This window comes from Rana temporaria, chromosome 13 (genome assembly GCF_905171775.1).
Source record: "Rana temporaria chromosome 13, aRanTem1.1, whole genome shotgun sequence".
NCBI classification, from domain to species: Eukaryota; Metazoa; Chordata; class Amphibia; order Anura; family Ranidae; genus Rana; species Rana temporaria.
Window position 1 is genome coordinate 37,334,195 of NC_053501.1, and position 13,664 is coordinate 37,347,858.

The 13,664-nt window shown below is 41.7% G+C and overlaps 1 protein-coding gene across 7 annotated transcripts in view; it reads left to right on the forward strand.

The window, feature by feature from the left end:
• KTN1 (kinectin 1) overlaps positions 1-13,664 on the forward strand; it is a 168,060-nt gene that overhangs the window by 101,640 nt on the left and 52,756 nt on the right. For all 7 annotated transcript variants that reach the window (XM_040333965.1, XM_040333969.1, XM_040333963.1 and 4 more), the window contains exons 18-26: positions 1,211-1,279; positions 2,576-2,613; positions 3,532-3,622; positions 4,581-4,649; positions 4,747-4,781; positions 6,374-6,464; positions 8,944-9,012; positions 9,119-9,156; positions 11,156-11,246. In XM_040333965.1, the coding sequence (XP_040189899.1) occupies positions 1,211-1,279; positions 2,576-2,613; positions 3,532-3,622; positions 4,581-4,649; positions 4,747-4,781; positions 6,374-6,464; positions 8,944-9,012; positions 9,119-9,156; positions 11,156-11,246 (591 nt within the window). The remainder of the gene's footprint in view (positions 1-1,210; positions 1,280-2,575; positions 2,614-3,531; positions 3,623-4,580; positions 4,650-4,746; positions 4,782-6,373; positions 6,465-8,943; positions 9,013-9,118; positions 9,157-11,155; positions 11,247-13,664) is intronic.

Genomic DNA, 13,664 nt, shown 5'->3' on the forward strand with positions numbered 1-13,664 from the left:
ATGTGAGTTGCTAAATGTTGTACCTTCATTAAATGTAACCATACTACTACACTTTGAGGCTCATCTCTTCTCTTTAACACTCTGTAGCTCCTGCTGGATTTTGCTTCCATTTGTGGATGGACATTTTTATGGTTACAGAACTTATCACATTGCTATTTTTTTTTATATATGGACTATAAACTGAAGGACCTATGAATAAATGATTGTGGAATGAATCATTTTGATTTTCCATTATTTCTTATGGGAAAATTTGCTTTGATATACAAGTGCTTTGGATTACAAGCATGTTTCCAGAATGAAATATGTTTGCCATCTAAGGTTTTACTGTATAAATGAGCATTTGTGCGCATGAGGCGTAAATTGCTGTCCAAAAAAGCCGATTTTTCTATTTCTTCCTTTTACTGAAGAATACACGGCGCTTGTTTACGTGCCTGTGTGCATAGGCTCGTTACAGTTAATGGGTTGTATTTTAGCTTGGGTAAAAAAAAAAGCTGTACTGGGCTTTTTCAAGCTGCAGTGTGCAAGAGGTCTAAATAGAAACAAGGTTTTTTCATTTATTAACCGATTCTGATGATAACTTTATTATAAGTTAATCACTTCCACATACACAGTATAGCTAAAAAATATTTAAAAGAAAAAACTCTTGTTTTAAAGGCTTCATATGCGTACTTTTTTTATTTTTTTTATGATGCTGTTTTTTTGTTATTTAGTGGTAGATGCCCTCCCTGTTAAAAACTAACTTAAATTCTTTTGACAGTAATAGACTTGAGGCTGTAATTTGCCCTCCCTGTAAAAAACAAACTCAAATTCTTTTGACAGTAATGGACTTGAGGCTGTAATTGGTGCCCAAGGTGCTTCAAGTATTGAGCAAAGCCTGTGAATACTTATGTACATGGGATTTTATTGCTTTTTTATTTTTTATAAATTTGCAAGAAATTCAAACAAACTTCTTTCACATTGTCATTATTTGGGTATTGCTTGTAGAATTTTAAGGAAAATAATTGAATCCATTTTGGAATAAGGCTGTAACATAAAAAAATGTGGGAAAAGTGAAGCGCTGTGAATACTTTCCGGATGCACTGTAATTTGAATTTTTCCAATCCATTATTGCTTGTTAGCAAATTTATTTACTTTGACCTGGATACTGTCATATGTGTTTAAAAATATTAAAACCTTGTCCTTTTTATAACTGTGTGTGGCTCTTTTGCAGACACTACAAAGAGAAAACATATCTTTGAAATCTGAACTACAAAAAATTCATGCAGTAAGGAGTGAACAGGTGAGGGGTGGTGTATTGTATTGTATTGTATTGTATTGTATTGTAGCATCAACTATGGAGGTATGACTGTCACCTCAACCGCTTCAGCTCTGGAAGGTTTGCCCCCCCCCCCTTCATGACCAGGCCATTTTTAACTGACAATTGCTCGGTTGTGCGATATTGTACCCCCCACAAATGAAGCTTCTACCAACTCCGGCTGTCTCGGCAGATATTGGAGATCCCGAAGGGACAGCTTAACCTGGCTGGGGAGTGTTATAGGAAGTCTCCCCCGCACGACTGGGTGCCCGGCGCCACTGCAGGCTCTGCAAGTGCAAGCAAATACAGTGTGTAGCGGCGGCCCCCGGTGTCGCCCAGTTCGGGCTTCCGCCCCCCCCATAACAATGCCACTGGTATATGCATAGTCCTATTGGTCCAAGGTGTAAAAATGTGCATTGCCTGGAATTCATCTTCAAACACTTTTCGGGCAGTAAGTACCTTCTCCTTTCCTTATGCAGACACAGTTGTAACAGAGAAGAGTTGTGGTGTCTGTGCTGCCAGGATGCCAAATTATCCTAATCAGTGCCGATCCTGACCTCCCTGGGGCCCTAAGCAAAATGACATGTCGCATTAAAGTTGAGAAGCGGGGGGGCTGCCGAAAATGACATGTCACATTAAAGTTGAGAAGCGGGGGGGGCTGCCGAAAATGACATGTCACATTAAAGTTGAGAAGCGGGGGGGGCTGCCGAAAATGACATGTCACATTAAAGTTGAGAAGCGGGGGGGCTGCCGAAAATGACATGTCACATTAAAGTTGAGAAGCGGGGGTGTTCTGCTGTCGGAAATGACATCTTACATTAAAGTGAGAAGCGGGGGTGCTGACTTCTTACCTCTTCTCCCATGCAGCCAGCGAGTTAAGAAGCGGGGCGAGGGGCCGAAAATTACTTCTCACCAGGCGGGGCCTCTAGTAATTTGGGGGGCCCTCCACAGCTTTGCGGGGCCCTAAGCGACTTGCATAGTGAGCCCATAGGGCGGATCGGCCCTGATCCTAACTATGAGTTAGAGAGTAGCACCAGATATAACATTTCTTGCTTATCACCATTTGAAACGCTTTGGTAAGCAATTCTGTCACTGGAGTTAGTTTTAATTTAAAATGTTTTTTTTTTCTTTTTAGTTGTAATATCACAAAAGACAAACATTGTTGTAAACCCCAAACTCTACCTTTATGAAAGCTTGTAAATGTAGCTTATTTTTACATTTGCAAGCATGTTCTTTTTTTTTTTATTGTAATTTTTTATTTAAATATTTTTCTTTATTTAGGAAGTTGCTTCCCAAACTCTCGGACAGTTAGAAAGAAGGTAAATAAAGCATTTGATGTGTGTGTGTGTGTGTGTGTGTAAAATTTGAGTACCCGTCTCTCAGCTTTACTTACTATATATTGTAGCCATTACTGTCCTTTCTCCCCCCCCATATACTCCAATGAAAAACATATGGAACACATGGCATACTATGGTGTGAGATGCACAAGTAGCTTGTAATAGCAATTCTTTGCTTATGACCGCCCATTACTCCGTGTGTGTGGGATTTTTTTTTATGTCGCAATGTAGAGTATAAGATTTCCTATCATCTGTGCCCAGTCTTGCCACACAGAGTTAATCCAGCTATGAGCAATCCTCCTTTATTGTTCAGTGAAAATGAACAGACTTCCAGATAAAAACCTGTCTAAATAGTCCTTTCCTCTCTCCTTGCTTTGAGTGACAGGTTATTTACATATCTAGCTTGGACATGTTTATCATATGTTATGTTTATCATAATATGAGGTGCTCCACAGTTCATTGTATATTACCATTATGTGTTATGTCGGGGAGGGGTGGATTTCTCACTTTTTATACTGTGGTGATCCTCATATTATGATTAACATAACATATGATAAACATGTCCAAGCTAGATATGTAAATATCCTGTCACTCAAAGCAAGGAGAGAGGAATGGACTTTTTATTTAGACAGGGTTTTATCTGGAAGTCTGTTCAGTGAAAATTAACAATAAAAGAGGATTGCTCAGAGCTGGATTAACTCTGTGTGGCAAGACTGGGCACAGATGATAGGAAATCTTATACTCTACATTGTGACATCAAAAAAAAAAAATTACATCCACTTTAAACCTGATTACTTTTATATTTGTATGCACTGTAGAGTGTTATGAATTGCTGTTTTGAATATGTAACTTTTTTACTTTTATTTGCCCTTAAATGATACAATTGTTTTTCCTTTTTAGTGTTACTGAAAAAGATGAAAAAATTCGAGCAATGGAGGAGAGACTCGAGGCTCAGCTTGGCAAAGTCGCCACCAACCTTGAGGAGCACAAGGTACTTAAACAAACAAACCAAGCTAAATAATTTTACTGCATCTTTTGTATTAAAGCAAATGGTCATTTAGAAGAAAAATCGACATTTCCACCACATTGTGTTAATGCCAATTAGCAGCGCATAGCGAGTATACACATTCCCTTTATGATGTCCGGTGTAAAATTATGCACAAGCGTTCCTCTTATATGAAATGTCATGGTAAGGGCTATTTCACTAAATCCAGTATGATTATATTAAACCCATCACATAATATTGCTAGGATTGCCAGTAAAATCGCAGAAGTGGTACAGACATATGTTTGCCCCCCCCATTAATTCTCATAATACCTTGAACAAGGTAATGAGTCAACCAACAAACATTAAAAGGGAAATCTTATTTATTTTTATTTAAAGAATCATGTTTACCTAGGCAGATTCAAAATCCTTGGCCATCCAGGACTTTCCCTCTCCCTGAGAAACAGCCAGGGCCCCTCTGGCTCCCGTTGCCGTGAATCATAATTGATGAGCCAATGAGGGGAGAGAGGGGCAGGGCTGAAACCGAGCCGCGGCTCCGTGTCTGAATGGACTTCGAGCAGTGGCTCGGCTCAGGTGCCCCCATAGCAAGCTGTTTGCAGTGGGGGCACTCGGCAGGAGGGAGAGGCCAGGAACGATGACAAGGGAGCCGAGAAAAGGAGGATTGTGGCTGCTTTGTGCAAAACCAACTGCACAGAGGAGGTTAGTATACCATGTTTGTTATTTTTAAAGTTAAAAAAAAAAAGACTTTAATATACCTTTAATGATGAGTGGCAGTTGTTGCATACAGATCTCGCTTTTGAAGCCTCCAAGAAAATTAAACAGCCCATGGGTGACTCCAGATATCACTTGTAACATTTTATTGGATTGACCCTTTAATTAGTTTTAATTGACCCTTTTAATTAGTTTTTTTTTTTTTTTTAGTAATCATCTTTTTTTTTTTTCAGGCGCTACAAAGTCTAAATAATGAATTGCAGGTACAAGTACAGAAACTGCAGGAACAGTTACTGGATCAGGTAAAAAAATATATATTTATATCCTTCAGTGTTTTTTGTGGCCTCTGACATAATTGAAATTATTAAGAATTTATCATTTTTGTGTGTTTGTTTTTAGGCCAACAAAGAATTACTTGGACAGATGGAGAATAGGTAATTGTTGGTGTTTATTGGGGTTGCTAAATTCACTTGTGAATTTGTGAAGTAAATGAAGCAATTGTACAACAGCAAATGTATTTGAAGTCCCAGTTTACAGAACCATAGGAAGCAATATCGAGCATGTTGAGCTTTCTTTTTGCCTAAGCATGTACTCCTAGTGGTGCCTCCATATCTGCTACATCAACTGTTTTAGATGCATTCTTCCTTTCTTTATAGCCCAAGCAGGTTGTTGTTGACCGCCTGCACAGGTCCCTTCTTGATCCTCCCCTGCCCCTCTCCAACACTGGGATCACAGTAACTTTTTGCTGTAATAAATATCCCCCAAAAATATATAAAAAAAATGTTTTCCTCAGTTTAGGCCGATACGTATTCTTCTACATATTTTTCGTAAAAAAAAAATCGCAATAAGCGTTTATTGATTGGTTTGCGCAAACGTTATAGTGTTTACAAAATAGGGGGTATTTTTATGGCACTTTTATTAATATTTTTTTTTTTTTTACTAGTAATGGCGGCAATCAGCGTTTTTTTTTTTCCGGTACTGCGACATTATGGCGGACACTTCGGACACTTTTGACACATTTTTGGGACCATTGGCATTTTTTATAGCGATCAGTGCTATAAACATGCATTGGATTACTATAAAAATGCCACTGGCAGTGAAGGGGCTAACACTAGGGGGCAGGGAAGGGGTTAAGTGTGTTCCCTGGGTGTGTTCTAACTGTAGGGGGGGTGGACTGACATGGGGAAATGACTGATCTTTTGTTCATACATTGTATGAACAGAAGATCAGCATTTCTCTCCCTGACAGGACCGGGAGCTGTGTGTTTACACACACAGCTCCCGGTCCTCGCTCTGTAACGAGCGGTCGCGTGTGCCCGGCGGTAATCGTGCCCGCCGGGCACGGGAGTCGGGGGGGCGCCCCTATAGGCTGCTGGGCGACGTGACGTATAGCTACGTGCTCTCGCCCAGCAGAGCCGACCTGCCGCTGTAGAACTGGATGGCTGGGGGGCAGCAGAGTGATCGCTCGTCCTCTGCTGCGGACGGCGCTGGACTCGACAGTAAGTGTGCTGATATTAAAAGTCAGCAGCTGCAGTTTTTGTAGCTGCTGACTTTTAATATTTTTTTTTCAGCGGACATCCACTTTAAATGGTAATGCAGTAGGTCGGTGCGCCCTCCTTTTTTTCTTTTCTTTTTACACGCTCTCATTCACCAACTGTATGGTGTTTTTGTTGCCGTTCCTTTTTTTAGATGTCCAGCTGTACGCAGAGACAAGAACTTTGAGACTTGCACCTTAAAGCTGGGTTTCAGGACTTGAGATCTCTCTCCTCACTCTCAGATAATGGAGTTCTTTAATGATCTGTACCACATTAGGAGAGGAAAACTGACTAGATCCCAACTTTTCATCGCATTGTACATGAGCAGGAACTGATTAGTATTCCATTTTACTTAGGGCTTGAGTGCTCTATAAATCGCATTTTAGTCCCAGTCTTTCCACGTGTGCCACTAGAGCAAAAATGCAGAGGATTCATCTTGTACAAAAAATGTTTTCAAAAAGGCTTTGTTGCTTTTTTTTTGTTTTTTTTTAGTATTCAAGAGAAAGATGAGAAGATCAAAACGATCGAGGAACTATTGGAGAGTGGACTGATACAGGTTGCAAACAGAGAAGAAGAATTGAGGGTAAAGTTTAGAACTTTTCTTGATCATTTAATATTGAGCTGAAAGCACACTGTTCATACCCATAGCAATGCCTAGAAAGGTAGTAGAATATCCTCAAGGATTTATTTTCAGCCGGGTGTATTGGAATAGCCGGGTGGTCAAAAAGGAAATTTCTCCTAATTTACCGTCAAATTGTTGCACAATACTTTAAAAACGATAAGCACTGCCACTTACTCAAAGAAAATTATCACATTAACCACTTAAGACCCAGACCAAAATGCAGGTAAAGGACCCGGCCAGTTTTTGCGATTCGGCACTGCGTCGCTTTAACTGACAATTGCGCGGTCGTGCGATGTGGCTCCCAAACAAAATGGCGTCCTTTTTTTCCCACAAATGGAGCTTTCTTTTGGTGGTATTTGATCACCTCTGCGGTTGTTATTTTTTGCGCTCTAAACAAAAATAGAGCGACAATTTTGAAAAAAAAACAACAATATTTTTTTACTTTTTTGCTATAATAAATATCCCCAAAAATATATATATATATAAAAAAAAAAAAATTCTCAGTTTAGGCAGATACGTATTCTTCGAACTATTTTTGGTAAAAAAAATCCCAATAAGGGTTTATCAATTGGTTTGCGCAAAATTTAAGGCGTTTTTAAAATAGGAGATAGTTTTATTGCATTTTTATTAATAATTTTTTTTTTTTACTACTAATGGTGGAGATCAGTGATTTTTTTTTGTCACCGCGACATTATGGCGGACACATCGGACAAATTTCACACATTTTTGGGACCAAAAAATGCTTTAAAAATGCATTGTTTACTGTGAAAATGACAAATGCAGTTTGGGAGTTAACCACTAGGGGGCGCTGAAAGGTGTTAAGTGTGACCTCATATGTGTTTCTAACTGTAGGGGGGGGCATGACGTGTGACGTCATCGATTGTGTTTCCCTATATCAGGGAACACACGATCAATAAAACTGCCACGGGAAGATGTGTTTACACACACCTCTCCCGGTTCTTCAGCTCCGCAGGACCGATTGCGGGACACCGGCGGCGATCGGGTCCCACGGGCACGGTCACGGAGCTTTGGACCGTGTCGCGTGCACGTGACCCCACGGCTGGGCTTAAAGGGCCACGTACAGGTACGTGGATGCACCCAATCGTGCCATTTTGCCGACGTATATCGGCGTGAAGGGGTCCTTAAGTGGTTAACCATACTATTGAAAGCATTTTATCATATATATTGTTAAAAAAAAAAAAAGCTTTGCGTGTTTATTATTTCATCTGCCCTGTGCTGACTGTTGCCAATTAGAATCATTCCTAGCCATCTCTGTGGACTACAGAACACTTCTCCCAAATGTTGTGGGGGGAGTTCTATGGTCTTGTCCTGAGGTGACAATGCTGCCAAGTGAGATAAAAGGGGAAAAAAGTCTTAAAAGAAAAAAAAAAGCAGGCACCACATCTAATGACTGGTAGGCTGCAATATAATATATACATATACAGTGTATATGTTTGAGAGCATTTTGCATGACAAGCAACATTTAACTAAATTTTGATTTGATATACTAGCGATGTCTTGATATAAGAGTAGCGTCATGTCACAGCTGAGTATAAAAGAGAAGAGAAGCACCTCTAAGTGTAGCAATATAGTTAGATTTAATGAAGGTACAACATTTAGAAACTCTCATGGTTTATGATTAAAATGGGCACATCTAAGTATGCGGGCACCCGGGGTAAAGCTGTCCACATAGACCATTCCCCTCACCTCCATTGACGTCGTCACTTCCGCGCTGCGCTCCACTAACACTTCAAGCCTCGCTTTCAGATCGCTTTACTGCAGGGTAGTCTTTCCGGTCACGATTGCTGACTGACCGCTGTGTGAACCAGCGGTGCGGAGGACGTCTATGTGGACAGCTTTCCCCCCGGATGCATACGAGCTGCTAAATGTTGTACCGTCATTAAATGTAACCATATTGCTACACTTGTATTGCATTGAGGCTCCTCTATTCTCTTTTTATACTCTGTAGCTCCTGTTTGCTTTAGCTTCTAATCCCCTTGTGGAGGCTGCCATTTGTAGATGGACATTTTATGGTTACACAACCAAATCGCATTGCTATAATCTTTTTAAATGTACTATAAAATGAAGGACTTATGAATAAATGGTTGTGGAACGAATCATCAGTTTCCATTGTTTCTTTTGGGGAAATTCGCTTTGATATACAAGTGCTTTGGATTACAAGCATGCTTCCGGAACGAATTATGCTCGCAATCCAAGGTTTTACTGTATATATTTTGTTCTTGGGTTTAGATGCTGTTTATTGGTGCCTTTGTGTTTATCCAAGCTCATACTGTAGCAGCAGGCGTGTCTTAAAACCTCTTGTATGTCAGACTCATGCATTACCTGAACCTTATGTTCAAGTATCTGTAGGTGGGCTGCTAAGGCATACTAGTTTGGTAGTGTTGGCATTCATTTTATTAATACATTTTTTATGTTTTAGTTGCTGAGAGATGATAATGCATCTTTAAGAATGGATGTGCAGAATCTAAAGGCTCAGCATAATGACCAGGTAATGGTTTCATTTGAAGAAGTTGTAGGCCCCTCAGCCGCACGTCAAGCATGTGCTGGTTATTTTATACCTTTGTAATAACTGTTTGTATTTTTTCCTTTTTTAGGTAGCCCTGTCATCTGTTGTAGAAGATCTAAAGAATGTGTAAGTGTCAGTCGTCTTCAGTATAAATTGCTGAGTATGGGATCTCGGACCAGGCTAATTTAAGTCCGAAAGAAATGCTCAACCAAGAATGTTAGTCAGCAGTTTATAAATGTATTATTTAATCGCTTGCAGACCGCTTCATGTAGAAGTATGGCAGGAGAGCGGCTCTACTGCTCTGGGTTACGTATCTTAATACATGATCCAGCTCTTCTGGGTAGGGTGCACACATGTCCGCCACGCTGTGATTATTCACAGCACACCCCAATCGGCGGATCCCAGGCAATGGCCGGGACACGCTGATCGGCAAAGAGGATGACAGGACAGAGCTCTGTTCTTTTAAGCGGGATGTGCCGTTTTTAGTTTCCCTAGTAAAGACCTGAACACCCCGTTGTGAAAAAAACGCTCACGGTGTTTTCTTTAGTGAAGATGCCAGCGCCTGCACCCAAAGCCGATTGAAGAATTGGCTCGGGGTGCCGACATCACTGCATCCCTGGACAGGTAAAGTGTCCTTTTATATTAAGTCAGCCACTACAGTATTTGTAGCTCATTTTTTTTGCCTAGCTGGTGACTTTTTTTTTTTTTGCCCAGACTGGAGTTCATCTTGAACCCCTTGGCACCGGCTGCCGCTGGCCTTTTAGGGCTTTGCTATGCCACAAGGTGAGGTCTTATGGCCACATGACCAATGTGATTGGCTTTCGCATTATTGGAAAAACGTTCTGTGAGCCATCGGTCACTGTGCCGGGAGTGAGCCAGGTGTGTGCTCTCGGCACAGCACTATCGGCGTTATTGCACGCAAATATGCAGCTGCTCGGGCTGCCAAGGCAAAGCCGCATATTTGCTTAATGCAAAGAGGTTAAGGCTAAGCCTGCATTCACACTACAACGCGGCGTATTTTACTGTGAATTGCGGCGATTTGCCGCGACAATACGCAGTAAAATACGCAGCGGTAACCTACACAGAAGGGGTGATCTACATTGTCGGCTACGGCCGAACGCCCGAAACCGCCCGAAAAAAAGGGTCGGGGACTTGTTTTGAGCTTCAGGCGTTCGGTGTGGAGATGTGAACCATCTCCATAGCCGACAATGTAAAATCACCCCTCCAGCGTATCAGGGGCTGCTGCGGCGTCGCTCTTCGGGCGTATATACGCCTAGGTGTGAATGGGCACTAAAACTTTTTTTATGCTTAGTTTAAAAAATATAGACACCTGTCAGACTTTTTTTTTGTGTCCTGTTAATATTTCCTTTCACTTTCTGTTCCAGAGATACCATAGGAAGTAATAGAAATTATGATTAGTGTAGGAAAATCCCCCCTTTAGACAGTTGACCCAGGAGCGGGTGTTCGAAGCATTTCTCTTTCATTCTTGTTCCAGTGACAACCATTATATTTAGATTTTCGTCTGTCTCTGTGAGAGTTCTACACAAAACAGAGTGAATCTCAACAACAGGACACATACACAATAAAAAATTGATAGTGGTTCTAACCCATCGCTACTCTATCCAAAACTGCACACAAAAACGTTGGCTTTAAATGACCTTTAAAGTGGTTGTTTACCCCCAATGCGGAAGTTGTACCTGTAGGAAAGTTGATTAGGCTTACCTATAGGTTCCTTCAAATATCTCCTAAACATGTGCCGTATAGGAGATATTTACCTTGTTGTGCGCCAATGTCATCGAGGGATGCGCTGTGAAGAACCGCCTTTTCGGCCGTTTTTCACTAGCAAGTGCCGTGACTGACGGCTCCTGCGCGCATGTGCGGTAGGGACTTCACGCAACTCCGGGCAGTCACAGAGCCGGAGTCCGCTGCCCCGGAAGGAAGAGGGACGAAGATGGATGTGGCCACCAGCAGGGACAGCGCAGGCTTCGATTGCAGGGAAGTGCAATGCATACTAGCCCATTATGCTTTTCGTTTGCGGGGGGAAAAAGAGGAAGTAAAACTAAATTGAATCTATTTAAGAAAAGAAAAAACTTGCTAAATTTAACATTAACCTTTTCTGTTTTAGTATCCATGAAAAGGATGGCAAAATCAGGTCTGTAGAAGATCTGCTTCACGCAGAGGAGTTACGGGCTGATAAAGAGGGAAATACTGTACAGGTACCTACTTGTAATATTAATTCTTCCAGTTTATTACCATTGAACAGAAATTTGGTAAAGGCTGTTTGTAATTGTGAGCATTCAATAATATTCATGTATCGCATGCTAGCATTCCTCAAGCAAGGTACAATATAAGCATATCTGCTAGGGGGGTGGTGTTATGTTTTATTGGGACAGATTTGGTGTGAGAATGAAGCTTGCCTAGGACATTTTCAGTATGGTTTACTGCCAATGTGGCAAAGGCCCCTGACTTTTATTTATATATACACGTTTTAAAGGGGTGGTTCCCCCTAAAACAAATTTCTAACAATACATTCGGAAGACTGCTTACACTGCGGGTAGGCTGGCTTTTTCTTTTTTTTCCGTACATACCTCGATCATATCGCCGTTTCATCCCTCGGCTTCCGGGTATGAGTCTTGCTGGACCTAGTTGATTGACGTTCCTCCGACCGGCGCATACTGCGCGTCACGACTTTCCGACAGAAGCCGAACGTCATTGCGCAGGCGCCGTATAGAGTCTGCTCTATACGGCGCCTGCGCAGCGACGTTGGGCTTCTTTCGGAAAGTCGTGACGTCAAGTATGCGTCGGTCGCAGGAACGTCAATCAACTAGGAACGCCCACCGCCACAAGACTCATACCTGGAAATCGAGGGATGAAACGGCGATATCGAGGTATGTACGAAAAAAAAAAGCCAGCCTACCCGCAGTGTAAGCAGTCTTCCGAATGTATTGTTAGACATTTGTTTTAAGGGGGAACCACCGCTTTAAGTAGAATGCATGTCCGCTGACATCCGCTACGCAAAAGTCTGACGGTTGCAAACCCCATTTTTGATCCGTCGATCGAATGAAAACGGTCCGTTTTCATCCGATCCCTCATAGAGGAACGCGGAAATCTGACACCTCAGTTTCTGCACAGTGTACATTGACGGACTAGTCGTCCGCCTGGTCAGCGGGGATCAACGGGGCGATCCCCGCTGAGAAATCGGATGTCTAAAAACGGATCCGCATGTGTGAAAGGGGCCTAACAGTGTGAAATGTTTTACTTTTTCCATTAGACCATTTCTTTTATTTTTTTTATTTTTTTTAAAAGGGAAGGCTTTGCTCCAATTACATTTTTTATATTTATTTGTCTAAAGTATTAGTAGTCTAATCATAAGTGTTTTTACACAAGATTACCATAACGTTCGCCCAGGAGATGCACATTTTACATTTTGATACAAAAACTTTCAAATTGCCTCTGCTAAAATGTATCGCCCTGCAGTTGCCATCCAATGGCTTTTCAGATAAACAAAGCCATTGAACACCATGTTAACACAGATATGGTGATCACATGGATTTGTTTCTAAATAAGTCATGGCACACAGCAGTGTGTAGCTTCTTTTATAAACCCTATGGTGCTATTAGGGACAACAGCTAAATAAAATGTATCCAAGTAACCCACACTTCTCTAATTGCAGCCGCCTTAAAGCGGGGGTTCACCCCAAAAAAATTTTTTTGAACATTACATTCAGCCGAGTTGTCAGAATGACAATCGGCTGTTTTTTTTTATTTTATCCCCGTACATACCGTATTTTCACCGCCGCTTCCGGGTATGTCTTCTGCGGGACTGGGCGTTCCTAATTGATCGACAGGCTTCCGACCGTCGCATACAGCGCGTCACGAGTTGCCGAAAGAAGCCGAACGTCGGTGTGCAGGCGCCGTATAGAGCCGACTCGCAGTCCGGCTTCTTTCGGCAACTCGTGGCGCGCTGTATGCGCCGGTCGGAAGCATGTCAACCAATTAGGAACGCCCAGTCCAGCAAAAGATAAACCCGGAAGCGGCGGTGAAAATACGGTATGTACGGGGATAAAATTAAAAAGAACAGCCAATTTGTCATTCTGACAACTCGGCTGAATGTAATGTTAAAAAATTTTTTTTGGGGGTGAACCCCCGCTTTAAGTATTTGTTTTGTGTCTAATGCGTAATGCATGGATCATAAATATTGAGTGCCAAATCAATTTGCTTATCACCATTTAGTCCTTGTAAAATGCAACAACATTAACTGCTAAAGCCCCGTACACACGACCGGATTTCCTGTCGGAAAAAAGTTGAGCAGAATTCCCGACTGAAAAACCATCGAAGCTTGGCTTGCATACACACGGCCGCACAAGTTCTCTGAACTTACAAGCGTTAAGAACGCAGTGACGTACGACGAGGCGAGAAAAAGAAGTTCAATGCTTCCGAGTATACGTCGAATTGTTTGAGCATGCATGTTTTTTTTTCCCCCGTCGGAATTCAATACAGACTAACTTTTTTTTTTCCGCTAGGATTTTTTTCCGTCGGGAAAATGGAGAACCTGCTCTCTATCCTTTTCCGGCAGCTTGTCCGTTGGAAAAAGTCAGATGGAGCAAACGCACGGTCTGGATTCATGACCAAAAG